Genomic DNA, 26,682 nt, shown 5'->3' on the forward strand with positions numbered 1-26,682 from the left:
TGTTCCACTTGAAGAACAAAGTTGTTCTCGAGGGCCTCTTAAAAGGAAGCGAGGCACCTCCGTCGGACACTTTTAAAACCCTTCTAAAGTCAACAACAACCAAAGCCGAGTCCTGTCATTAGCTGTCTAATATACTACCCACTTCCTTTACTCAGGTCACTGCTCTGATGTGCCCATGCCACGCTGCGTTTTTGTTTTTTGTATTTCATCAGGCGTGTTTTGGGACACCTCCCTTGCTCCCTTCTCCACTTGCTGTAAAAATATTTCATCGGGGATGTTTTTGGACGACCCCCTCCTGATGGGGGTCCTGTCTGGCTAATAATAAAGTGCTTGAGTTGTCAAGCGCTTCGGCAACACCCTAATTTGTTCTGACAGCTAGTCCTCCACATATGCTCTAGAACGCCCCGCACATGCACACAAGTACATGCCGGCATGCACGTATAACACACTTTCAACAGACATTTGCACATAGATCCACAGACAGTCTATCAATCAGGGTGTTTATTGGGGTTGGGGTGGTGGGGGATAAATGCTGTGAGACAGGGCCGCATGCTGTCACCATGGCGACTGAGCTAAAGGTGGCTGGTGCACAGTTGGAGACAGTGGCCCTGTTCCAAACTGGTCTCTAGGCCTGTGTTCATTCAGCCCTCTTCTCAGCTGTTTTCAGTTGCCTTGTAGATGTACAGTAACATTCAAAATGGTCTGTATGTTGTTAAAGGGTCAGTGGTATTTAGCAACGCAGATATTCTGGTTTTATTTATACCAGTTAAGTGGTTAGATATTGGCCGTTAAGTATACTCTAAACCTCCATATTCATTCTATTGTAATTCATTAACACATTTTGATATTGAGTGAATTTCAAGATCAATAACATGAAAAGGAAATTGTCTTAGATCTTTGCTTTGTTATATCCTTTACACATACTGTAAGTGACTTTTAGCAATCAGACCAAATATCAATCAATACAACTCTGTTACACTGCCACAGCTATCTAACAGCACAAAGATGACCCGTTTAATTAAATACCAGAGTGGTACGTAAAAGCAGTATGATAAACTAAGATTCCACTGAATTTAACCGATAAACTTTGTAAAATAACACCGATGTTTGGAACAACAAATCCCGTCAGATCAGGTCAAGTCAGATGTGAGTAGAGTCAGATGTCAGACATTAACCTGGTTTAAGCCTGGTGGAAGTGTGTGTGTTTGGGCGTGCGCCTCCCCTGACAACACCTTGACGACTAAAGGCGAAAGAGTACCATCTTCAGACCGGGGCAGCTGGGAAGCCACCTTGTTGATACTACATCCCCAACCATCCCTCCAGCTCAGCTACACTTCAACATATGATGCACACACATGTATATAGCCTGTGTGGTTCCAATTAAGACAGATTGAATGCGAGTGTATGTGTGTGCTCAGGTGTACATGTGAGTCTCTGTTTGATGTGGGGGAGATGGGGGACTGTGTGTGTGTGTGTGTGTGTGTGTGTGTGTGTGTGTGTGTGTGTGTGTGTGTGTGTGTGTGTGTGTGTGTGTGTATGTGTGTGTGTAAGGAGTTGGGGGTCAATTGCATGGTGTGAAGTTTATGGTCTGGCCTGTGCTTTCTACCGCACAGCAAGACATTTCATCCACACCAAGTCTCCATTTGCCGCCTTGGCTTCATGGAAGTAATCACGCTAGACTAGAGCTACCATCAGCAGGATTTGAGTCATACACACGGATGTTTTTGATTTCAGGGGCTCTGACTTATTTGATTTATGTTATATTGTCATACACGGGCTGGTTACAATGTGGAATTCAGTTTATTTGTATCTACAAAAGCTACATCTGTTACCTTTAAAACATGTTTTGGCTTTAAATGTAAGCTTGAGTGAGTCTGTAGTGAGTGACAGCAAAGAGAGAGAGAGAGAGAGAGAGAGAGAGAGAGAGAGAGAGAGAGAGAGAGAGAGAGAGAGACAGGAGGGGGAGGAAGAAAAAAAGAGGGGGAGGAGGCAAAGGAAGAGAGAAACAGGACGAGTGAAATGTTCCCCATTACTGGAGTCAAGGAAGACAGGAGCTGTGCATGGATTGACCATAGAGACAGAGAGAGAGTGAAAAGTGTAGTTTTTGTGGCGTTTGCGTCTTTTCTCCAGCCGCTGCATGTTTGTTAAGAGTGAAAGAGAGAGACGCAAAGAGAAATAGAAGAAGACTGCATTTTCTCCTGTAGAGCAAGAACAAGAAAAACGTGACACCTGGAGTACAAAGTGAGCAGCAGGTAGATAGAGACGAGTTGAAGTGTGTTTGGAGGAGTGTGTGTGTGTGTGTGTGTGTGTGTGTGTGTGTGTGTGTGTGTGTGTGTGTGTGTGTGTGTGTGTGTGTGTGTGCGTGTTTCACTTTGTGTGTGTGAGACCAGTAAGCCTGAGTCTAAGGGGAAGCCAGTGGATCGTACAGCTCTGTAATGCTTTGTGGAAGTATAGGACTGCTAACTGACCTGATTACACCCTGAGGTAAGAATGCATCTCTGACTGTGTGAGTGTGTTTCATGCTCACACTAATGCTGTAGTTTATTTTATTGTGGTTAGAATATTAAATATTTTATTATGCTGGTCACACTTCAGAATGAATAAATGCTGCTGTATGTAAATGTTGCTGTATGTAATTGCTATAATTTGGCTGAATGGGTGCAATATTCAGAGCATCCGAAATAAAATAACGTTGGGTTATGATGACAGCGCTGTAGTTGTTTCAGGGAAGCATTCCAAGTTAAATTAGTTTACTCTATAAATATACAAAGTATATTTTAAAACACTTAATATAACATGAATGGACTTGAATCCATTTTTTTTCATCATGCTTTTATTATATGTAAATAGGCAGATATATTTGGTTTAGATACTATTTCTAAATTGTCATTATTTTATGTATATATATAATGTATAATTGAATGAGCATGTGTTATGGCATTTTTAGGTGGAATTAGTGATTAAGAGATTACTTGAATTTTTTTAAATGTATTTGGTTATAGCTAAATGTTCCTACAAAACACAAACGTAAAAATTGTAAAACCGATTTTTAAAGTCTTCATCTACCATTTGTGTGTGTGTGTGTGTGTGTGTGTGTGTGTGTGTGTGTGTGTGTGTGTGTGTGTGTGTGTGTGTGTGTGTGTGTGTGGTGTGTTAACTCTATGCATTGTATCGGATGACCTATTGCAGATGGGTTGGGTTATTACCAGAAACACATAGCGCTATTCTTCTTTCTCTCTCTCCCTATTCTTTTTCTGCGCAGTGTTTTCGGTTTCGGCAATAACAAAAAAAAAAAAAATTTTTAGATGCACCTTTTATGTCAAATTTAAAAGTCTTGAGTGAGCTTGTTAAAAGCAAAATACAACGGGGGAAAAAAGAACAAAACAAGGAAACCCATCTACAAGAACTAGGACTATTTCTGCTTTACACCTACTGTTTCTTATTACTCCCTTTTTAGGGCCAAATTAGGCCCTCACGTTATTATTAGATGATAAGTAAGTACCACACAAACATAGCAGTGTTTATTCTCTTAAATTAATCATTGTTATTAGTGCTAAATACCTATTGTACCTGCATTTGTCCCTCAGGGAGATCCCCCAGGCTGGCCAGGTTGTGTTCCAGACCGGTCACCCGGCCAGCCAGGTCAAAGGTCACCTATATAAGTGGCTCAGGTGACACAAATGGGTCCTTCAGGCATCCTGGCCACCTAAGAGTAAACTTTGAGGCCCTTCGTTTTATTATTAAAGATGAAATTGAGGTGTTTTACTGCAAGATACGGAAAAGCAAGAATGGCCCAGAATATCTGAACGGCACGAGTTAGTGAGCACGCAGATTTCTGTAGCTTTATTATTGTATGACATCACTAGGGTAGGTTCATTTGGTCTCGTTTGGATCATAAACATTCTGTGTAATTGATATGATAAGTGTCATTTTTTTAAACAAGTGAAAAATGTTTTCAGCTTAGCAGAAAAAAATACATTTCAGATCATTTAAGATTTATGATAAAGAAAAACTAAATAAATTCATGGTATTATATTAAATATGGAATATTTCTGATCGACAAAGATAAAAGCAGTGAGATATTTAAAGATGTGAGAGACTCAAAGAGGTCAACAGTGAGAGAAAGTGTGCAGTGGATAAAGAACATATAACAAATAACAAATATTTTATTATGCTGGTCACACTTCAGAATGAATAAATGCTGCTGTATGTAAATGTTGCTGTATGTAATTGCTATAATTTGGCTGAATGGGTGCAATATTCAGAGCATCCAAAATAAAATAACGTTGGGTTATGATGACAGCCTGTAGTTGTTTCAGGGAAGCATTCCAAGTTAAATTAGTTTACTCTATAAATATACAAAGTATATTTTAAAACACTTAATATAACATGAATGGACTTGAATCCATTTTTTTCATCATGCTTTTATTATATGTAAATAGGCAGATATATTTGGTTTAGATACTATTTCTAAATTGTCATTATTTTATGTATATATATAATGTATAATTGAATGAGCATGTGTTATGGCATTTTTAGGTGGAATTAGTGATTAAGAGATTACTTGAATTTTTTTAAATGTATTTGGTTATAGCTAAATGTTCCTACAAAACACAAACGTAAAAATTGTAAAACCGATTTTTAAAGTCTTCATCTACCATTTGTGTGTGTGTGTGTGTGTGTGTGTGTGTGTGTGTGTGTGTGTGTGTGTGTGTGTGTGTGTGTGTGTGTGTGTGTGTGTGTGTGTAACTCTATGCATTGTATCGGATGACCTATTGCAGATGGGTTGGGTTATTACCAGAAACACATAGCGCTATTCTTCTTTCTCTCTCTCCCCTATTCTTTTTCTGCGCAGTGTTTTCGCAGTTTGCCAGTAACAATAACACAAACCTTTTAGATGCACCTTTTATGTCAAATTTAAAAGTCTTGAGTGAGCTTGTTAAAAGCAAAATACAACGGGGGAAAAAAAGAACAAAACAAGGAAACCCATCTACAAGAACTAGGACTATTTCTGCTTTACACCTACTGTTTCTTATTACTGCCTTTTAGGGCCAAATTAGGCCTCACGTTATTATTAGATGATAAGTAAGTACCACACAAACATAGCAGTGTTTATTCTCTTAAATTAATCATTGTTATTAGTGCTAAATACCTATTGTACCTGCATTTGTCCCTCAGGGAGTCCCAAGGCTGGCCAGGTTGTGTTCCAGACCGGTCACCCGGCCAGCCAGGTCAAAGGTCACCTATATAAGTGGCTCAGGTGACACAAATGGGTCCTTCAGGCATCCTGGCCACCTAAGAGTAAACTTTGAGGCCCTTCGTTTTATTATTAAAGATGAAATTGGGCGTGTTTTACTGCAAGATACGGAAAAAGCAAGAATGACGCAGAATATCTGAACGCACGAGTTAGTGAGCACGTAGATTTCTGTAGCTTTATTATTGTATGACATCACTAGGGTAGGTTCATTTGGTCTCGTTTGGATCATAAACATTCTGTGTAATTGATATGATAAGTGTCATTTTTTTTAAACAAGTGAAAAATGTTTTAGCGCTTAGCAGAAAAAAATACATTTCAGATCATTTAAGATTTATGATAAAGAAAAACTAAATAAATTCATGGTATTATATTAAATATGGAATATTTCTGATCGACAAAGATAAAAGCAGTGAGATATTTAAAGATGTGAGAGACTCAAAGAGGTCAACAGTGAGAGAAAGTGTGCAGTGGATAAAGAACAGTGATAAAAGCTTTTCAGGATCAAAGCTCTCGTGTGCTTGTGTTTTCACAGATCTTGTTGAGACAGAAAAAGCCAGAGTTCTGTGTGCGTGTGTGTGTGTGTGTGTGTGTGTGTGTGTGTGTGTGTGTGTGTGTGTGTGCGCACATGCGGGCCGTGTGCTCACCCTCGTTTGTATGTAGCCGTGTGTGTGTGTTACATGTAGATTGCAGTTTCTCACGGCCATGCTGTTGATGTCGTGACTGACAGCCTTGTTAAATTTCAGCAAAGCATGAAACGTGACATGAAAGTGGCTTGTGTGTGTGTGTGTGTGTGTGTGTGTAAAGTGATCCATACGAAGGGCACCGGCTAACCTTTGAACCCTGTCTTAAACAGCTAAGTGCTGCTTCTTATTCGCTCTCAGCAGGATCCTCTAATCAGAACCATAACACCACAACTCAAACAGAAATCCACTCTCACACACACACACACAGAAATGTCCTAGTTTCCAAAAACCTGGAGTTTAGTGTCTGCTTGGCCAAGCACTTTCTCTGTATACTTACCTGTGATTGCGATAATGTGCAAATGACTGGAATATATGCTGCCTGGGTGAATTTGACCGTGTGTGTGTGTGTTTGCATTTGTATATGCGGATGTGTGTGTTTGGCACCTCACGCGTGCCCTACACCTCGACAGTGTGTTGACACAGTGATTATAGGGCAGCTGGTACACATTGGCCCTCGCTCCGCCCTGCATTTACTGTTCTAATTAGTTCCTGTTCCAAATAAGAGAGAGGAATTTTAATAGAGAACCGCTGGTCCTCCATCTAGCGCCGCATACCCTCACACACAGCGACGCACATAAAAACCAGCCTGTGTGTGAGCGCAGTGAGTGTATGCTGCGGTGGTAAGCAGCCGAAGTGTGTTTTCTTAATTCTTTTTTATTTTTTTTCATTTAATGCAATGATGAAGGAAAAGTTCACACAGTGATTGACACTGCCAAATGTCCGCCCCCCCCCCCGCAAAGTCAAGGCTCGATTTAGTGTCTAGTGTCTGACACATTTAAGGGTGAAGAGTGAGCCCTGTGACCTAACATGACCCCGCCATGACCTTTTAACTCTTTAAGGGTTGAGAAAGGGGCTTTGGCTCCGGATGGAGCAGGGTCACGGGTGAACAAGGGAAAGTTAATATCTGTCACTTAGACGCCAGTTAGCACTTCTGTCACGGTGGTGGCTCCAACTACAGACACCGGGGTTTTGATTTAGTACAATTGATGCATTTTAGTAATATTTAAAGAATCAGAAAAAAAAAGTAATGCATTTTCTGTCTACTTTGAGGTCATTCAACATCAGATTTGAGTTTTATCCCTCGTTTTTCTTTCTTAGAAGTGCTGAGGGTGGGAATTTAACAACAGCTCATGATATAATAATATAATAGGTAGATAGACAGATAATTAATCCCTGGAGGGAAATTCACGTGTCACATCAGCAAGACATGAACGAAAAAAACTGAACAAAGAGTATTACAGGGAATCAAAAAGTTAAAAAAAGTAATACAGTGCATACAGTGTGCAGATTGGGTGTGCAAAATGGAGGTTGTGATAAATCATATGTACAAATAATATATTATATATATATATATTATAATATATATATATATATATATATATATAGAGAGAGAGAGAGAAAAAAAAAAAAAAAAAAAAAAAAAGATATATATATATATATATATATATATATATATATATATATATATAGAGAGAGAGAGAAAGATATATATATATATATATATATATTGCACTTTGCCAAAGTTGCAGAGAATGTAAATGTGAGTCCAGTTACAGTTAGTGAGTCCAGAGGGACCACAGCAGCCTCCCAGTCCACTGATGTCCATTCTGCGACAGAGTGGGGATGAATCTGATTCATAAACACTGGTTTATGAGGCCGGTTTATGACACACTAAACGCTAAATTAATGCGTGTGTAACATTTGCTCTGCTCTGGTTTCTCTGCAGGTAAAGAAATCACATAGTGAATCTCATGTTCCAGACCCTTCAGACACCAGGTACGCTCACATGTGTATGTTTGTGTAATATGACAAACAGCATTAGTTTGTTCAGAACTCTATGTGTTGGTTTACTCTGTGTGTGTGTGTGTGTGTGTGTGTGTGTGTGTGTGTGTGTGTGTGTGTGTGTGTGTGTGTGTGTGTGTGTGTGTGTGTGTTTGTGTGTGTGTGTGTTTGTGTGCGTGTGCGTGTGCGTGTGCGCGTGTGTCCTAGTTCTCTGGTTATGGTGCAGAGAGGTGAGGTTTCACTGCAGTTGCGTGCTGTGATGAGGTCATCAACGCTTTCCCAAGATCTTAGTGTCTGACACACACTGAGATCTGAACTTCTAATCTTATAAAATACAGAATTGTAATTTGATGGTTTAGGACTTAGGGAATGTTAATGCAATTTGGGATCAAAGAGCATACAAAGGGTAAACACACACACACTCACACACACACACACACACAGAGGAAAACGTACTGATCCGAACGAAGGACAAGCAAAGCTGTATACACAGTCACTTATTTAGAGCGGTTACTCGATTAGTCGATCAACATAAAAATAATCAGCAGCTATTTTGATAATCGATTCAGTCATTTTTCAAGCAAAATTTGCGCAAAAATGTCAAATATTCTCTGGTTCCAGCTTCTCAAATGAGAAGATTTTTCTGCTGTTCTTTGCCACATATCATTGTTAATGGAATATTTCTGGGTTGTTGGGCTTTATGTTCGGAGAAAACAAAACGTTTAAAGTCGTCACCATAGGCTCTGTGAAGTAGCAATGGGTGTTTTTCTTTTTATTTACTTTTACATTTCATGCAGTAAAAGATGAATCAATTAATTGATAAAAACAATGATGAATGATGAATCAATAGTGGAAATAATCGTAACACCGTACACTGTGCATTGCACTAAGATGCAGCATATTTTTTCAATGACCAGACATAATGTGAAAACCAGGAAAGAGTTTATGAAACACCAACTCCTGCCATCGCCTCCCGAGAGGAGTGAAACAGAGAGGGAAGAAAGGAGAAAAAATAGACAAGGAGGGGAGACAGAATCATTTCCTGCTGTTGAGAAACAAAGAAAAAGGATGGATGAAGAGTGTAGACGCACACGAGAGAGAGCGAGAGAGAGAAAAAGTAAAAAAGCACCATAATCTGTGAAAGTTCTTAACTGTCATTGCCGTGTAGAGCAAAGATATTTTTAGGCTTTTGTTTGAAGTTGGCTCAATATCTCATCCACATAAAGTGCTGGTGATATTAAGAGAATGATCAGTGTTTTCAGTTCAAAATGTACAGGAGAGCAGAATGAACGTTTAGCTGTAAATAGAAAAAAGAAAGAGTTGACAGAGAGAGTTGATTTAGAGTGTTTATCGTTCGTCCACTGTCTCTTTTTCTCATTTCGCTGTGTCTTTCTCATCCGCTGAAAGCTATATCTTTATACCTGTCAGTCTGACTGTGGGTTGCAGTCATGTGTGGCGATGCCCATAGCATTGAGATGACCAGCTTCCAGATCGCGGCACAGATGTATTGTACACACTCTAATTTAGTACACACACACACACACGTAGATACACAGTGGTAGAACAGCAGCCCGCATTTGTTTAATTCTCCCTCCATCTCCATCATTTCTCGCTTTGATGTCTCACACAAGAGCACAAGTGTGACCACCCTGCGGGCGGCGTGAGTCGGAGCTCACACACACACACACACACACACACACACACACACACACACACACACACACACACACACACACACACACACACACACACACACACACGTTCTTACGAGGCACTGTCCATACAAACACTGACTCAACATTAAACTATGTCCGCCACCAAAGGGCATGTCAAAATGTGGGTTTGTGGCAATAGTAATGAAGAGTCATGAGTGAGAGTTTAATGTTGTTTTTCTTACAATGTCCATGCATGAAAATTGAACATTAAACATTTACACCTTACACTGGGTGAGTGCTTGTTGCCATGGTAACAACTAATCAGGATCCAAATAAACAATTCATGATCTATGAATGATCTACTCCGCTGTAAATGTGCATCTTCATTCTCTTCATGTCTCTATTTACTTCCACCTACTCCACACACACACACACACACACACACACACACACACACACACACACACACACACACCCACACACATCACTCTACCATTACCACCTTGTGTGCTGGTTCGTCCCAGTCATGCATGTGGAACACATTGTAAAACTAAAGCATGCTGGCAGGCTGTGGGTTTGTATTGGAGCCCAGAAGTGCACGCACGCACACACACACACACACACACACACACACACACACACACACACACACACACACACACACACACACACACACACACACACACACACACACACACACACACACACACACACACACACACACACACCATAAAAGAGCCAGCAGGCCCGCAGACAATGTCTAGCACCTCTGAACACATGCTCATGTAAGCTAACTGGTACGGAAAACCATGACGTTTATGACTTCTCTATATATTACCTTGAGAACGCATTGAACACATTCAATGACATACTGCATATCCACATACACACACACACAACACACACACACACACAGGAGATTCCCAGCTGTGAGAGAATATTACTGTTAATCTGTTATTCATTCTAAAATCGCAGTTCATCTTTACATTCTCCCCCCTCCTCCTCCTCCTCCTCCTCCTCCTCCTCCTCCTCCTCCTCCTCCCTTCTGTAGGTCTATGGAAATGCAGGACCTAGCCAGTCCTCATAACCGTGTGGGTGGTGGAGATTCGACAGGCTCCAAGCTGGACAAGAACAACCTTGGCAGCCCCTCGGTCACCACCAATGGAACAGGAGGTGAGAAGGCACAATGTCTTTGGTGCTGCAGTAATGAATGAGCAGTTTTGTCTATGGTAGAAAGGTTAGTTATAAGGTTGATTTTTTTTTGGTTTGTTGTTGTTCAAACAAACTTCAGCTTCTTTTTTTTTTAATCATGTTTTTTTTTTCTTTTTTAGGCCAATTCTATTTTCAATTTGCATTTGGTTATTAATGAGACTCCAAAACATTAGAGAGATCATCAGAGATATCAAAATGGGCTGTGTACTTATTGACACTTGTGCGCCATTTTGGGAAATACACTTGTGCCAAGAGTTCAATGAGAAGCTTGATACCACATTCATGTATGTATAATAAATATGAAGCTCCAGCCAGGAGCCGGTTTAGTTAGCTTGGCACAAAATATGTAAAAATAATTGTTTATATTCAGATTATACAAACAAGATATAACATGTTGATTAGTGAGCTTTAAAAGGTGCTTGTTAAGGAAAAACTCAGGAGCATCACAACTCAATTCACATACGTGAAGAAGGTTCAGTGTAGGTGCCATCCCAACTTCTGAAGTTCAATGTCTTCCTGAAGGTGTACTTAAACCCATACTGGAGGCGTTAAGTTTAGCTGAACCTTCAATTTAAACAAAGATATTAGCTAAACACAGATGCTAAAGCCTAGGTCAGCCTAGCACTCTCTCTCTTTGGGAAGTATGTAAAAGTGACGCAGGCCCACTGACCTCCAAAAGGAGACAGTCCTGAAACAAAACGTTCCCTTATCATGCAGCTGCCTAGATGCCCTGAATCGATGGAGGCAACAAGGTTGAAGTACTCCTCTGCCTGGAAAGGTTATGAGGTTATGTTGGACACTGACCTGAACGAGACCTGGGGTACCACTGTCTCAACTTACATAGAATGACTACGTAAGCTGGAAATTCCACCACAGTGCTGTTTCCCCGTTTCCAGTCTTTATGCTAAGCTAAGCTTACCATCTGCTGGCTGTAGCTTAAATTTTTACCTACCTACAAACATGAGAGTGGTATCAATATTGTCATCTAAAGCCTCATTTCCACCAAGCAGTCCAATTCAGTTCAGTTCAGCGTGTTACACATTAGAACGGTTATTTTTGTGTTTCCACTCTCAAAAGTTGTGGATGGTACCAATAGAACCGCTCCATTCCATCCTGTTTTTTCCGTTACCCCTCTGATGAGGTACCTAGCACATTGATCTGATACTAAAAGGTGGAGATAGAAACACTGCAGTCCGCAATTGGTGCAGACGTTCCTCTGCTTCGTCCGTGAAGAGGAAATACAGCGAGGGCTGGATGGAGCAGTGAGGTATAAAGAGGTTTTTTAGCTTGTTTCTAAGCGCGTGGCTGTCTTTACCATCCAGTAAAAACCCTGCCTGCATTTAAGAGTACAGTCTGCAGTGGAAACTCAAAACACATCTACATCTAGGTACATGTCCATACAGGGTAAAGGAACTATACCGAAAGTGTTTGATGGAACAACTCTCGGCAAGAGAGCAAATAAGCACATTTCCTAAAATGTTGAATTATTCTATGTAGCGTTCTACATAAGTGCTGTGTAGCTTAATCTATGTTTTTTTTTATCTGAAATGAAGACCATGAAAAGAGTGAGTGACGTCTTTGACGTCAGGACATCAGAGTCACTGTGAAAACCTGCTGTTTCAGACTACACTCGACATGTCATGCTCGCAATAATTGATGTCTCATTTTTAAACTAAATAGGAAAATATAAAATATAATATATATATATATATATACACAAAGTCTAAGCACTTCTACTGTACATGCTGTTCGTTATTTTGAGATGTGCTTCCAGTTTTTTTATGACATCTGGCTCCTGCTCCAGCAGAGGTTAAAAGTGCATTTTGTAAATCACTTTGGGCAAAAGAAACTTATGAGTGTAATGTAATGTAATGAAATCTATTGCAAAACCATCAGTCAGAGAGATTTTCAATATGCAGAGATAAGTACTTCTTTGAGGAATTTATAGAGACAGAAGGAGACATGCGCACATGCAAACGCACGCATACACACATCTCGCTCTGGCATGAAGACTTGAATAAACCACTGGAGGATGTGTGTAAACACACAGTAAAGCACTTCTGCTCTCCTCCGCTAACTGCTTAGCAAAGTTTGTGTGTGTGTGTGTGTGTGTGTGTGTGTGTGTGTGTGTGTGTGTGTGTGTGTGTGTGTGTGTGTGTGTGTGTGTGTGTGTGTGTGTGTGTGTGTGTGTGTGTGTGTGTGTGTGTTTGAGTGTATAGGTTTGAGTGCAAGCCCAAAATCTTCCTGGAAACTATTCACTCTACAAGAGCATTAAAGCATCACAGCTCTCTTAGATGTCAACACCAGTGAGCGCTCTTCTCCCTGTCTGTGTTTCTCTTTCCTTCTTCTCATCTTTTTCTACCGTCACCCTTGATCTCCTCCTCTCTCAGTGTCTGTCCTCTGCAGGATATTTCTGCAGTTTGATGCAATAGCACTGGATGTTAAGTGCTTTTGTTGAGGGTGATCCTTTGATCTATTGCTGATTTAACAGGCAATGGAAACTAATGTAATGGAAAAAGTGAGATACCACATTTTAGTCAACTTGATGTGTCAACACACACACAGTCAGAGAAATAGCCAGAGTGGACTTAACGGTGGAATCCAACCATATTAGAGCACATTAAATCATTTTTGATGAGCTCACAGTTAATGTTTTAAGCAGACCGAACCGGGACTACACGATCACAGCCAAAACAAACTACATACCCAACATTCCTCTCACCTGACATCAGCCAGAGCTCGGGCCCACGGGCCATCTCCGTAGCCACTCATTTGTCTTCATTAGGGCTTGTCCGATGGGTTGTATTGCTCCCCGAGGGGATTAATGACGTTGTCCTGAACTAAATGGAGTTCTCAGATGGTCACTGATGATGAGTTTTAATCATGTTCAGAGAGAAACAAGAAAAGTAACTTAATAAAACCGCATGGAGGATGTTAAGGTGGTTAACAGGTGTGCTTCTCTTTTAAGAATAGTTTGGGAAATACGCTTTATTGCTGTTTCGAGAGTTAGATTAGAAGACAGATACCCCTCTCATATCTCTGTTAAAGCAGCAATAATTAATATTTGTATATTTACATGACTTCTTGTATGTGAAAGGTGTTGCTCATAGTGACTAACCCGCAGATAATTATCATCCTAATCTGCAGTTCCCCATCCGTACAGAGCATTTGAGTGCCTTTCAGCAGAGATGGGAGTAAGTCACACATAGGCAAGTCACAAGCAAGTCTCAAGTCTTGACCTTCAAGTCTCAAGCAAGTCCAAGTCATTTTTTGTGACAATCAAGCAAGTCAAGTCATAGCTTTGGTCAAGCAAGTCACAAGTCAAGTCATACAAAAGTTTCCATTTTTAAAAAGCTAAAGAGTTTTATTAGCATTTTTTACTACTCAATATTCAAAAGACATTGTGTCCAAGCCACATACATCTGAACAGTTTAAATTTATACAGATAAAAAAGCACAGCCTAAAACTGATATTAGGCCAACAATAAATCAGCATACATATTTGTTCAATATGCCTCAAACATGACATCAAATCATGAAATTCATTCAAACAATTAAAGTATAATGGTTTCTAAGTCAAATAATATTCTTCAAACATGCCTCACTTTTATGGGACAGAAACACATCCTTTAACCTTTCCTTCTCTTAAAGAAAAAAAAAAATCTTTCAGAGTAGCTTTGCGTAATTTGGAGAGATTGACAGAGTGTATTTATCACATGGAATGAATAGTATAAGTTCATATTTGTCCGTGTATTTGTTAGTGAATGTGTGCGTGTTTGAGAGAGAGAGTGAGTGAAAAGTTATTAATATTGGTGAGTGAATGTGTGCATGTGTGAGAGTGCAGTGTGTTGTGTGTGTATGTGTGCCTAGCTTTATTCACATACTTACATCTGCATGTGTGTGTGTGTGTGTGTGTGTGTGTGTGTGTGTGTGTGTGTGTGTGTGTGTGTGTGTGTGTGTGTGTGAGAGAGAGCGAGAAAGAAAGTGCAGTTTGTGTTGTGTGTGTAATATGTATATATGTGTGTGCCTAGTTTTATTCGCTCTTACTGCCACCTTGAACAAAGAGGGGAGGGTGTGCTTATTCATGGCCCGAAACTGAAGGGAGTTCTGTCCATCACAAACGTCCAAATAGTGGTTCAACTGAATATGGGGACTGGAACCCGAATCTCTCCCGATTTGAAGTGTCTGATGAAATTCGACGTGGTGGTGGTTGACATCGGAAATTTTTATAGTGCAGACCTTGCAAACTGCCGTTTGTTTCTTCTTTGCCTGGTCAGATGTGTAATCCTTATAGCAAAACTTTATTATTTTCAGTGCAGAGGGATCCATGACGTTAAGTTACTAGCCGTAGCCAGTCTCGTTTACTGCAGGTCCGTCGCCGCGTGCCGCGTCATCATATCAAAGGGTTCCCGCGCATGCAACAGCACTAAAATCGTAAAGTTAACTCCTCCTCAATATCAAAGGGGAAAAAATATATATTTATTAAACAGAAAGTCAAGTCATTTCAAGTAATTTGACTCAAGTCTAAGTCAAGTCTCAAGTCATGAATATCAAGTCAAAGTCAAGTCGAGTCTTTTATGAATGTTTATCAAGCAAGTCTCGAGTCCTAAAATTTGTGACTTGAGTCTAACTCGAGTCAAGTCATGTGACTCGAGTCCCCCATGTCTGCCTTTCAGCTCATTGTTTTGGTTTTACTGCCCACAACTGTTTTGCTGCAGGCAGGTGTTTTCAGTGTAAAAGCTCTTAAAACCCACTGTACACTACCTGCCCAGCACCAAATGGCAGACAGACAAAGTTAGCAATAAGCAGGTGAACATAGTGGAACATTTGGCATCTTACAAGCCAGATATTTTCCTCAGGAGTTGGTGTAGAACAAAGCTAAACATATCTAAAGGAGAGTGAATGTTGAACTTTGTCAGGTGGCCAAGAACACAAATCCAAATGAATGCTAATGTTGCTGTAAATAGGCAGCTGTTGGCTAACAAAGTTTGCCATTTCAGTTATATAAGGTAACAATATGTCAGTGTTGTGTTTACAGCTTGTTTCTCCTGCCCTCAAGTGGTCAAGAATTTGATTATTGCAGGTTTAAATGTGAAGCTACAGCCAGGAGATGGTAAGCTTAGCTTAGCTTAAGACTGTAGCTTAAGACTGTAAACAGGGGGAACAGCTAGCATGGCTATGTCTGAATGTAGCAAAATCAGCCAATACACGCTGATCTAAGCTCACTAACATGATATATTTTGTTTGATTAACAAAAACCTCATGGTAATAAGGTGCGTCAAGAGGTGCTAGTAGGCAGATTTACATTTGGGTCAAGCCAGACTAACTGTTTCCCTCTGCCTCCATTTGTTATGCCTAGCTAAGCTAAGGTAACAATTCCCTGGCTTTAGCCTCATATTTAGCATACATGAGAGACATGGTAGTGGTAGTGACATTTAACTCCGGGCAAGAAAGCAAATATGCATATTTCCCAAAACTATTTCTTTAAAAATACCTTTTACAATACAAATGTCTACTTTTTAAGATAATCAACACCATGTCCCACATACCTGAGAATGGCATCTGGTTCTCAGTGCATCGTATCCTCACCACCTTCCCACCTTGCACCCCTTTAGGTGAAAACATGACAGTTCTAAACACGGCTGATTGGCTGTTGGGCTGCAGCAGCCCGCCCCCTGCCCCGGGCTCCAAGGACTATGGTACAGAGGTGCATGTGTGTGTGTGAATCCAAGGACAGAGGTCATACAGTTTTACTTTAAATGCAAAAGGAATGGGTTTTTATAGTTTAGGCTGGTCCTAGATCTGATGTGTTTTTTTGTGCCAGAATTGCAGTGATTTTCTTTTGCTGTGCAGTGTTCCCTGCTCTTTGGATCCCATTGGATTTATCACTGTGTGTGTGTGGATAGTTGCAGGGTTCCCACCAGTCGACACATTTGTCAAAAGCTGGAGAATTCGATTAATTTACTGGGAAAGTAAGTTAATATTAGGGGATTTTCCCAAAGCATCATGATTATATTTTCTAAAACTTAATCATTCCAAAAAAATAAACAATCAAGGAGGAACAGGTCATGGTGGTGTTTTGACTTGGTTATAGAAAGTAATTTAACAGCTATGAAATTTCATATCAATTTGAGTGGGAACCCTGCACACAGCTTTTGCTCCCATACTGGAACTGCATGGTAGTTTTTCTTATTTTTTGTGTGTGTGTGTGAGTGTTTCTACCTTATTGGCCTCCCCTAACACCGATCCTTTTCCTCTTCCTTAAGTGAAAACAGAGCCTATGAACAACAGCGATACAGTCACTACGACAGGCGACACAGCACTGGACACATACGCAGGCTCAGGTAACACACACATCTGCCTACAGAAATGCACTTGTGTACTATTTCCTCATCTAGAGTTTAAAAAAAAAAAATCACATCTCTGTACTAGTCAGCTCTATATCCCTCTGTTTTCTCAGACACACACAAACACCATCATCCATTTCAGCTGAGCAGTAGGCCTGCTGAAAGCTCTAATCCCATGAAGTATTGCCTGTCCTTGGATTTCGTCATCAAAGGCTGGCAGAGGGATGGGAGAGAGCGAGAGACATTTTTACACTTGTCCTTTTTTTTTAGACTCACACACGACCCCCCTCCCGTGCTCCTTCATGATGCAGTACACACACACACACACACACACACACACACACCATTAAGCAACACACAATGAGGGTTAAGAAGCAGCGGGGCGTTTGTCAGTATTGAGCTCTGACATCTCAATGACCACAAACAGACATTGTGTTTTACTATGAGGCCCGCTGTAAGGGTTCCATGGACTACAGTGCTCTCTAAAGGGGGAGAACTTGGCTTCTCTCCATTCAAAATGCTTCAAATTATGTTTACTGGAACAGCATTGCAACTCCAACAAGCCCGAGGCCTTGAATTGTGCTGTTCAAGAGTGGTTTTGTGAAATGTGAAAGGAAACAGAAGATTTGAGTTGACACCATCCATAACCTTGTGTTGCCTTGTTGTTTTTGATTATTGTTTTTAGTAATCACCAGCAGCGGGTACAGCCCTCGTTCAGCCCACCAGTACTCCCCTCCCCTCTACCCATCCAAGTAAGTCTGACTTTTTAAGCAACAGGAGCTGCTTTCTAAGAATTCTTAATCAGCATACCGTCTCCTAGACTTCATCATTATTGCCTATTCTACAATCATGTGTCTTGTATCTACATCGTATGCCATTCCTCTCCTCTCCCAGGCCCTACCCTCACATTCTCTCCACACCGGCAGCCCCTCCCATGCCGACGTACGCCGGTCAACCCCAGTTCAGCAGCATGCAGCAGTCGGCCGTATACACCGCTTACTCCCAGGCAGGACAGGCATACGGACTGTCCTCCTATGGTAGTATTAAACTCATATATACAAAGACACATGGCATACAGTGGCTGCACTAATGAACACATATAAACAGCACATTTACTGTATTTTGTAATCCATTGTGTAAAACAGTGTCTGACTGAAGTACAATATTTACTCAAATGAAACTGCAGGTTACATACCAAAAAGAAAAAACGGTTTATAATGAACTTAGAGCGAACCTTAGTAGGATACAAAGAGAGGAGAACATTGTTGGGGGTGGTTCTTTTGAAACCAAAGAATTAAGTGAAATATGTGAATTTGTAAATTCAGTTCATCTTCCAGTTTTAACTATACAGTTTTGCTGATGCTGTAAAATATGCACTGCATTGTATAATATTCCGTGGGTTCTGTTTCTTCCCACAGACCTCGGTGTGATGCTGCCAGGCATTAAGACAGAGAGCGGCCTGGCTCAGAGTCAGTCTCCTCTGCAGACAGGCCTCAGCTACAGCCCCGGCTTCACCACACCTCAGCCCGGACAGACTGCATACTCACCCTATCAGATGCCAGGTTAGTTGCAATCATTAAACACTTCAGCATTGAATGCTTCACTTGTCACTCCCACCTCAATTTAATATTGTGTAATATAATCATAAATTATTTTCCTGTTAAAAACAACGAAGTTTAGTTTTTTTTTCTTGCTGAAAGTGAGCTTTTCTTTTAAAGCTATGACTTTGCACACAGTTTAAGTGTGTTTTCTGTGTCCCTTTTTCTTCTTCTCTGCGGTCTCTTTGTCTAATTCCATCTTCTTTTTGTCCCAAGGTTCCAGTTTCACTCCTTCCTCAGGCCTCTATGCCACCAACAACTCAGTGTCCAACCTCGCCAACTACACTGCCACACAGCAGGTACCCCAGTGTCTATATACTGACTGTGTGTGTGTGTGTGTGTGTGTGTGTGTGTGTGTGTGTGTGTGTGTGTGTGTGTGTGTGTGTGTGTGTGTGTGTGTGTGTGTGTGTGTGTGTGTTTGTGTGTGTGTGTGTTTGTCCTTTTAGTTTAAACCTGGACTGCTAGTACAGTCCAGCTGAAAGTGAGCTTAGGTAACACACATTTCCCCAGGCCCAATAAGAAAGGCCATTTCCCAAGGTAGTTCAACCACGCTACATGTTAGCTCTGAGTGGTCAAGTGGATGTCATTTTCCTCATTATTCTGGCTCAAACTAAAGATGAGGATTTTGTATGGTGCTGTTGTTGTAGTATTTGAGACCAGAAGTGGTTTTACAGTCACTTTCCCACACAACTTTTCCTCATTCAAGAAATGAAATCTAATTAACAGTGTGACCAAGCAACAGGGACAGACTTAGGAGCAAAACAAACAATTATTCTTTTGTTCTGAATATTTCTCTATGTATTGTGGTAGTAAAATGCTTAAAGGGGGATTTTAATGTTCCACTATGATAGATGTGGCTGCACAGGGAAAAGTCAAGGTTTGGCTTGTGTGGGTGGATTAAGGGGAATACAGAGTGAGTGAGTGAGTGAGTGAGTGAGAGTGTGTGTGTGTGTTTAACAGAGAACGAGAAAGCAAGCAGGAGACGGAAAGGGAGAGAGAGACTGACAGACAGCAAGTCTGTGTGCATACAGTATGTGTGAATATGCACGCTTGTGTACACAATTTGCTGACTAGACACCAACTGTGCATGTGTGTGCATTCATGTGGTGTGCTCCACTTTATAAGGACTTGTAGAGATGGACGTAGTGACAGGTTTAGAGAGCTGACTCATAAAAGCGCCCATCTCCACTTGGTCAGTAAAAAGCAGCAACACAAGGCTTTAATTGTTTCGGAGATATAAACTACAGTATCGAGGGAATAAAAGATTAGAGAAATGAGAAGAAACACTTGTAAAATCTCTCTTCAAAGGTCAGTTTGAACCTCTCCAGACAAGTGAAACATCTCAATTTTCCTGTTGTTTTTTTTTTTATGTTCTTTTTTGTCTCTGCACTTGTGTGTGCAAATAATTCTTGTTATTCTCTGCAGGATTATCCCTCATATACGACGTTTGGCCAAAACCAGTATGCCCAGTATTATTCCGCCTCCGCTTACGGGACTTATATGACCTCCAACAGCGTAGATGGCACAGGCTCAACGGCAGCCTACCAGCTGCAAGATCCTGCCCCTGCCATGACCGGACAGGCTGCTGAACTTCACCCAGGTTTGTATTAAAAAAGAAACAGATCACCAACACTATACCACAGTTCTTCTAACTTCATAAATATGCAAACAAATGTCAGATTTATCACCGTTCCTTCTTCCCGGCTCCATAATCTTGTTTCCAGTAGGAAAATACCACAGTTTGGGTAACTGAGTTCAACACTCGCTTTCACCGATGATGAAGCACAGGAAGTAACTTCAGACTGTAGCCATAGTTACCTGGCATCGCACTCGCTAATTGGAGGATCAGCATATGTTTACATTAGCCTCAGAGAATTTGATTAGAGTTAAATTATGTCAAATATTGTACTTTTGTGGACACGTCAGAGAAAGAGAAGAGAAAACAAAATGAGAAAGAGCTCAAGTAAACCCATATGTACAGAAATTGGGCTTGGTATTAAATTTTGTTTCTTTTTTTCCCATTTTTCCTTTGGTTTATCTTGGCTGTTATTCAGGAAGCTGATTAAAGGAGCTTATCATTCTTCCTGTCACTGGCACTTTCCCTCCCGCTGCTATTCTCACTATTTCTCTTCGTTCTCGCCTCTTGGAGTTACAGTTCGTATCTGTGTTTTTTTTTTTTTTTTGTCGCTCACACTCTGTGTCTTTTTGTGTCTATATCCACCCCCTCTCTCTTGGTCTCTCCCTCCCTCCCTGATTGAGACATAACAATATGAGCGCCGAAGCTTAGAGTCTGGTTCTAGTTACCACACAGCAGTGGGAGCATATGGCATTAGGTGGGTGTGTGTGCGCGCACATGAATGTGTGTGCGCTCAGGTTTGCTCCTGCTGAAGTTTGTATCTTTGCAAGAAGCATCAGATTACTTAACTTTTCTAATTTATTGCACAGCTCCATCTTTACCCCTCATCTGTTTAACTTTTACTATAGCATGTTATCATGAATCAGTCAGCATACCAAGGGTACTATTGGTTAGGTTCCTTGGTAGTCTTTAAGTTGATATGTTGTGCCAATTACCTTGAATTATTCAACCTGACTACATGGCTTTTTACTGTACAATGTCTGAGTTATCGCTTTTCTTGAAGTGGATACTCCAGAACACCTGTGGGATCAGCTCAAGCCACATCATTACTGTTGCTTTAATGCAGCGAATACAGGTTGTGATTGCTTATGCAGTTTTAGACTGACATTTGATCATTTGCAAATTTTAAATGTTTAGCCCTGCTTGTGTTTGCATACACCCTCAGGGGACTTTGATACAGTGCAGAGCCCCTCCACGCCCATCAAAGAGCTGGATGACCGAGCCTGCCGGAGTGGGGGGTCCAAGTCCCGGGGCAGGGGCCGTAAGAACAACCCCTCCCCTCCCCCTGATAGTGACCTGGAGGTAAGGGACCAAAAAAACACCCACTTGACAAAGCACTTACTGCACTGACTGAATATTCCATTCAAATCTCAATGGATATGTGGTATTCCCTTTGATCGTCATCCTCTCTGTTCACTGAAGTCTCAAAACAACAGATGATAGAGAGCAGGACCACCCATGTGACTGTCCAGTTGAGCATAAATGCACATATGGGCTAAAAATATGGACATTACCATCTTTCATTGTCTCACTTTTTGTGTTTGCCAGAGGGTGTTTGTGTGGGATCTGGACGAGACAATCATCGTCTTCCACTCTCTGCTCACAGGCTCCTACGCACAGAAATATGGCAAGGTACGATCCTGTCTTCACTTCTGTTATTATTGTGTTTTAATTTCTATTGCCATCCAGCACTATGTCAGTCTATCCATCCATTTTCTTTCTGTCTGCCTAAATGGAATCCCAGGTTACAGCTGGGACAACACCAATCTGATTTTGATTAAATGAAGGCATGACGAATCTCCAGCTTTTTACAAATTACCACTATTGGCCAAATGTTGGATTAATAACACAAACCCTTGAAGGCAGTTTGGAGGGATGACATGCCATCCTGTTACTGACTGACCAAAGAAAGCACTTTCTTACTAGTAATTGAGTAATTGAGCCCCCCTGACTTTTACAGTTTCAGTTTAATTTGCTCTCTAAACAGTGCGCTCTGACTGTCCAGCTGCCAAAATCCAAATGAGACAAGGAATGGAATGGGAGGAATTGATAATATTGCTGATATCCCAGTTATTACCGTGAGCTCACAGCAATAAGCTTTACAAGTAATCCTGCAGTGAGTGGTCCGTGGACTCTTTGGCCCCAGGCTTTGCCTCACAGGCTGCCATGCCCTGTGATTGGTGGAGGTTGTTGGGCGGTGTACAACTTGTCAGGAAGAGCTAAAAAAGAAGTATGTCCACCTGACATGATATTCTCCTAAAAGGATGAAAAAAGATAAGGCATTACAGAAAAACATTCTATTTTGTAAAGATGAAAATACAAGATAATCTGCCAATAAAATTGTATGTGATTTTAAGTAGGGGTAGTGCATTGATAATATACCTCTGAAGCCAAACCTCTAAATGGACTAAATGTGACTTTTATAAAAATGCAACTCACAATGAGCACACCATTCGAATAAACTTCCCTCAGTATATCATAGCAACATTACATCAACTACTAATGTTATGGTCAATTTATGATGATGACCGCATGCATAAAAAAACCTTTGGATGCACTACATATTAAAAATACAAATCAAAAAGCCATTCATAATTACATTATTTTAATCATAATTTGACATGCTATTTTTTACTTGGACTGATGTTTATTCCAATCTTCATTTTGAATTCATTTGGTGGTCTCATCTTCTCACCTAACAGCCACACTGTTTATAGTTCCCTTTATTTTATTAGTTCCTGGCTCTGATCTGGGATCATCCTATGTGGCCAAGGCTACAGATTTTTATTGGGTGATGCCGTTTCCTGTGGGCACCGGTGTAAGCCGCCAGCCTGCCTGTACGGGCTTTGCGTCCCACTCTGCAGCCTGGAGAGTCCATTCTGATATTCATGTTTGGCAGTCAAACAAAAGCTGGCACGGCACACACACACCATTTTGAGCCAGACTTGCATAGAGCCATAGGAGGCGTTTTACAGATAGGGGTTTGTGGGCACTGATGTACTTCCTAGTTGCTCTGCAGTCGTGGAATTTAATGCTTGGCAATTGGGATTTAATGGGTAAAAGAAAGGCCCTGGTGAGTTGTAAATTGCTTTGTGTGTGTGTGTGTGTGTGTGTGTGCGTGCGTGTGTGCGTGCATGCTTTCGTGCGCATTGTTTTTATAGTAGAGAAATACTGAATACCAAAGGATGATATTACAAATTTAGTCTTGGCTTAGAAACCATTAATCCTGTTTTGCAAACAAATAATGAATTAAATGTTATCAATCTCTAATAATGTGTTATGTATCAAAAATTATTTTGTATCAAAGTAATTGTAGAAGCATTTTTTCACTATATTTGCTGCTGCTGCCCTCAAGGAATATAGTAGCAGCTGTGTCTGTTCACACCTTGCCCAAAATAGGGTTTACACTGTTGACATAGCATATCTATATATCTATATCTATATCTATATATATATATATATATATATATATATATATATATATATGTATATGTGTGTGTATACACACACACACACACACACACACACACACAGAGTTATTATAACCACGTTCACATCATCATGAAGTGTTGAGTTTCCAACATTCAAATTATAACAGAGTGGACTTGTTTCAGGCTACTTCTGCCAGGCCAAAGTAATATTTGCAATTCTCTGTGATTGATTGAACTTCTCTGGCAAAATATTACAAAAACAAGCCACCTCAGCCTTTCTGGAGCCCAAAGCAACAGCTAAATTCCTCCCCTCAAAGGGAATAAACACGTTTCAGCCATTAGTGTTTCGACACAACTCTCCTTTGGCTCTCAGCCAACATAATCATTACCTGAGAGACAAACCTAAGTGCCTCTTGTCTCTTTGATTGACAGGGAAGCAGGGAAAGAAATACAGGCAAAATTGCTGCTATCACTATTAGCAACTGTCAAGTTTTGAAGAGCTCTACACACTTTCTGTGCCTCGCTAGCTCACTTTCACTCTCATCCTGTTAGTGTCTTTCTATTCTGGTCGTCTGACGGTGTCAGCGAATCGCGCGCCAAGCTGTCGTCCCTTGCTGACCTATCACAGAAGATGTTTTCTGCAGCTGAGCCCCGGGCGCACACACACACATGCACACACACTCACGCACACACACACACATACCACATACACCCCAGCGTCTCCCTTTGAGGGTGCCTACTCTCTGCAATACACACATGAAGACACACACTTTTCCTCTCACCCCACCACCAAGCATGAGGAATGTTGATGGGACAGAACAAGTGCAACCTGTCTGTCAGCATCTGCTGTGATGAGTGGAGCGTACCAATGCTAAAAGTGGGGGTGGGGAGACAGAGATGTGAATTGGGAAGAAAAAGGATGTGTGTAAAAACTGAAATGGTTTATGAGATAAGAGGAAGGATAAGTCTCTTGGATAAGGCAATAATTTGTTCAAATGGTGATGTCATGATGATAATGTTTTTATTATCTACCTCTTCCATTAGGACCCTCCCATGGCGGTAACGCTGGGTCTGAGGATGGAAGAGATGATCTTCAACTTGGCTGACACACACTTATTCTTTAATGACCTGGAGGTGAGATACATATCAGACTGACACTTACAAAAAGACACATTTTAAAATAGTCAAGGGCATGTTGAAAGGCTTGTTGAGTTTTTTCTTGCACAGTATTAAAATATGTGCACAAAGCACAACAATAAGCACTTAAAAGTTTTTTTTAAAGCCAGGCTGTCATACTTCTACTGCCTTCTAGTGGTGTAAAGTGATGTAACACACCACTTACTGTCAGGGCTGCACCATGTTTATATTCTAATTCTAGTACATGCTGTTTTGTGATGAATGTTTATGGTAAATGGATTAATGCATTTATGCATTGGAAATCTATTTATACAGAATACAGTACTACTTAATACAGTTTATAGTACTATTTATGTTGCTGTGTATGGTATTAGAACCTTTTTATTTTATTTATTTCATGCTTCATTTGTATATATTAAATGCTCATATAGCATACAATTTTTTTTTAAGTTACTAATCTATGCATCTGTTTTTGTACTTTTGCTGCTGTGACACTTACAATTTGCACAGGAGTGTGATCAGGTACATATTGATGATGTGTCATCAGATGACAATGGCCAGGACTTAAGGTAAGAATTTAACCATTCACTTTTGTTTTTTATAACAAGTACAATGTAAACAGTGTTGATGTTATTTGTTTGTTATTCGTAGGATAATCATTCACAAATTACAGTATTTGTTTTCTGTTGTTTGGCTCTTAAAGTAGGCTATCATATTTTAAGGATGTAATATATTAATTTATTAAAAATAAAAAATATTTTTCTTTGCATTTAAAAGTAGTAATGAATTGCATTCTTCCAAGTACAGTTATGTTTATAGTACTGAATAATGAAAATAACCATTTGATCTTTTTGTTCTACCAGAGCAGATTTTTTAAATAAAACATATCGTTATTATTGACAGTACTTACAGTTTTGCAACTGATGGCTTCCATGCAGCTGCAACCAGCGCCAACCTGTGCCTGGCTACGGGGGTCCGCGGTGGGGTCGACTGGATGAGGAAACTGGCCTTCCGCTACCGACGAGTCAAAGAGTTGTATAGCACGTACAAAAACAATGTGGGGGGTAAGCCAATCTGACGGGAGTTTGCTGGACACCAGGGACAGACCAGAGGGGGACAGAGAGGGGAAGGAGTTGTTAAACTACAGATTAAAGTTGTGTCTGAAGAGATTCCAAAAATGTACCAAAATAATAAGCTTGTTTCATGTTTTCCATATATTCTGGACAGAGGCAGCAGGGTACAATACTTCTAATAAAATAATGTTAAATGTATCTGATACTATAGCTGAAAAAAAAGAGATACAAACCTGGAATTGGAAGCCACATTAGTAATAATAAGTAATAATATAAGTAATAAATAAATCCTGGTGGACAATAACATCTGGTATATAAGATGCATACAGTATATAGGCATACTCCACATATTAATATAATAAAGAATCCAGTCAATCTTCATAAAAAAACCTGCAAACTACTGTATATAGGGTTTTATTTCTTTTTTGATCAATATGGGTTTATGAAAGCAAATATTAATAACACAACTGATGTTGGCCGATATTTTAGCTATAATTCACAATACAGTAATCATTTTTATTTGGCCAACTTCAGGCCAAAATGTAAAATATATTTAGTGTTTTCTCCTGACATTTATTTAGTAGAAACTATTCTAAAACAGTGTTTATTTACATTAAGGCTCCTGTAAATGAGGTTTAGCAGCTTTGTACAAATATAACAGCCATTAAGCACAAATTAAATATGTGAGGAAACTAAAACTTCATCATTACAGTTTGTAATAGATAACACCTAAGCCAATATTACATTGAAGGCCCACATTACGACTTCATATGGGTCTAACCCTAGAGGACTTTGCTTATTTTGTCTTTACC

General features: G+C 40.3%; 1 protein-coding gene across 6 annotated transcripts in view; it reads left to right on the top strand.

Annotated features, from left to right (window-relative positions):
• The window catches only part of eya4 (EYA transcriptional coactivator and phosphatase 4), a 48,616-nt gene that overhangs the window by 16,372 nt on the left and 5,562 nt on the right, over positions 1–26,682 (top strand). For 2 of the 6 annotated variants that reach the window (XM_039782456.1, XM_039782454.1), the window contains exons 3-16: positions 7,727–7,776; positions 10,489–10,610; positions 16,264–16,347; positions 16,915–16,992; positions 17,681–17,747; positions 17,890–18,032; positions 18,414–18,557; positions 18,810–18,892; positions 20,019–20,193; positions 21,395–21,531; positions 21,778–21,861; positions 24,705–24,794; positions 25,308–25,366; positions 25,701–25,861. In XM_039782456.1, coding sequence (XP_039638390.1) covers positions 7,727–7,776; positions 10,489–10,610; positions 16,264–16,347; positions 16,915–16,992; positions 17,681–17,747; positions 17,890–18,032; positions 18,414–18,557; positions 18,810–18,892; positions 20,019–20,193; positions 21,395–21,531; positions 21,778–21,861; positions 24,705–24,794; positions 25,308–25,366; positions 25,701–25,861 — 1,477 coding nt within the window. Of the gene's footprint in view, positions 1–2,028; positions 2,485–7,726; positions 7,777–10,488; positions 10,611–16,263; positions 16,356–16,914; positions 16,993–17,680; positions 17,748–17,889; positions 18,033–18,413; positions 18,558–18,809; positions 18,893–20,018; positions 20,194–21,394; positions 21,532–21,777; positions 21,862–24,704; positions 24,795–25,307; positions 25,367–25,700; positions 25,862–26,682 lie in introns of those variants that run through there. The other 4 variants (XM_039782458.1, XM_039782460.1, XM_039782457.1 and 1 more) reach the window with 4 other exon arrangements.

This window comes from Perca fluviatilis, chromosome 18 (genome assembly GCF_010015445.1).
Source record: "Perca fluviatilis chromosome 18, GENO_Pfluv_1.0, whole genome shotgun sequence".
In the NCBI taxonomy this organism is placed as follows: Eukaryota; Metazoa; Chordata; class Actinopteri; order Perciformes; family Percidae; genus Perca; species Perca fluviatilis.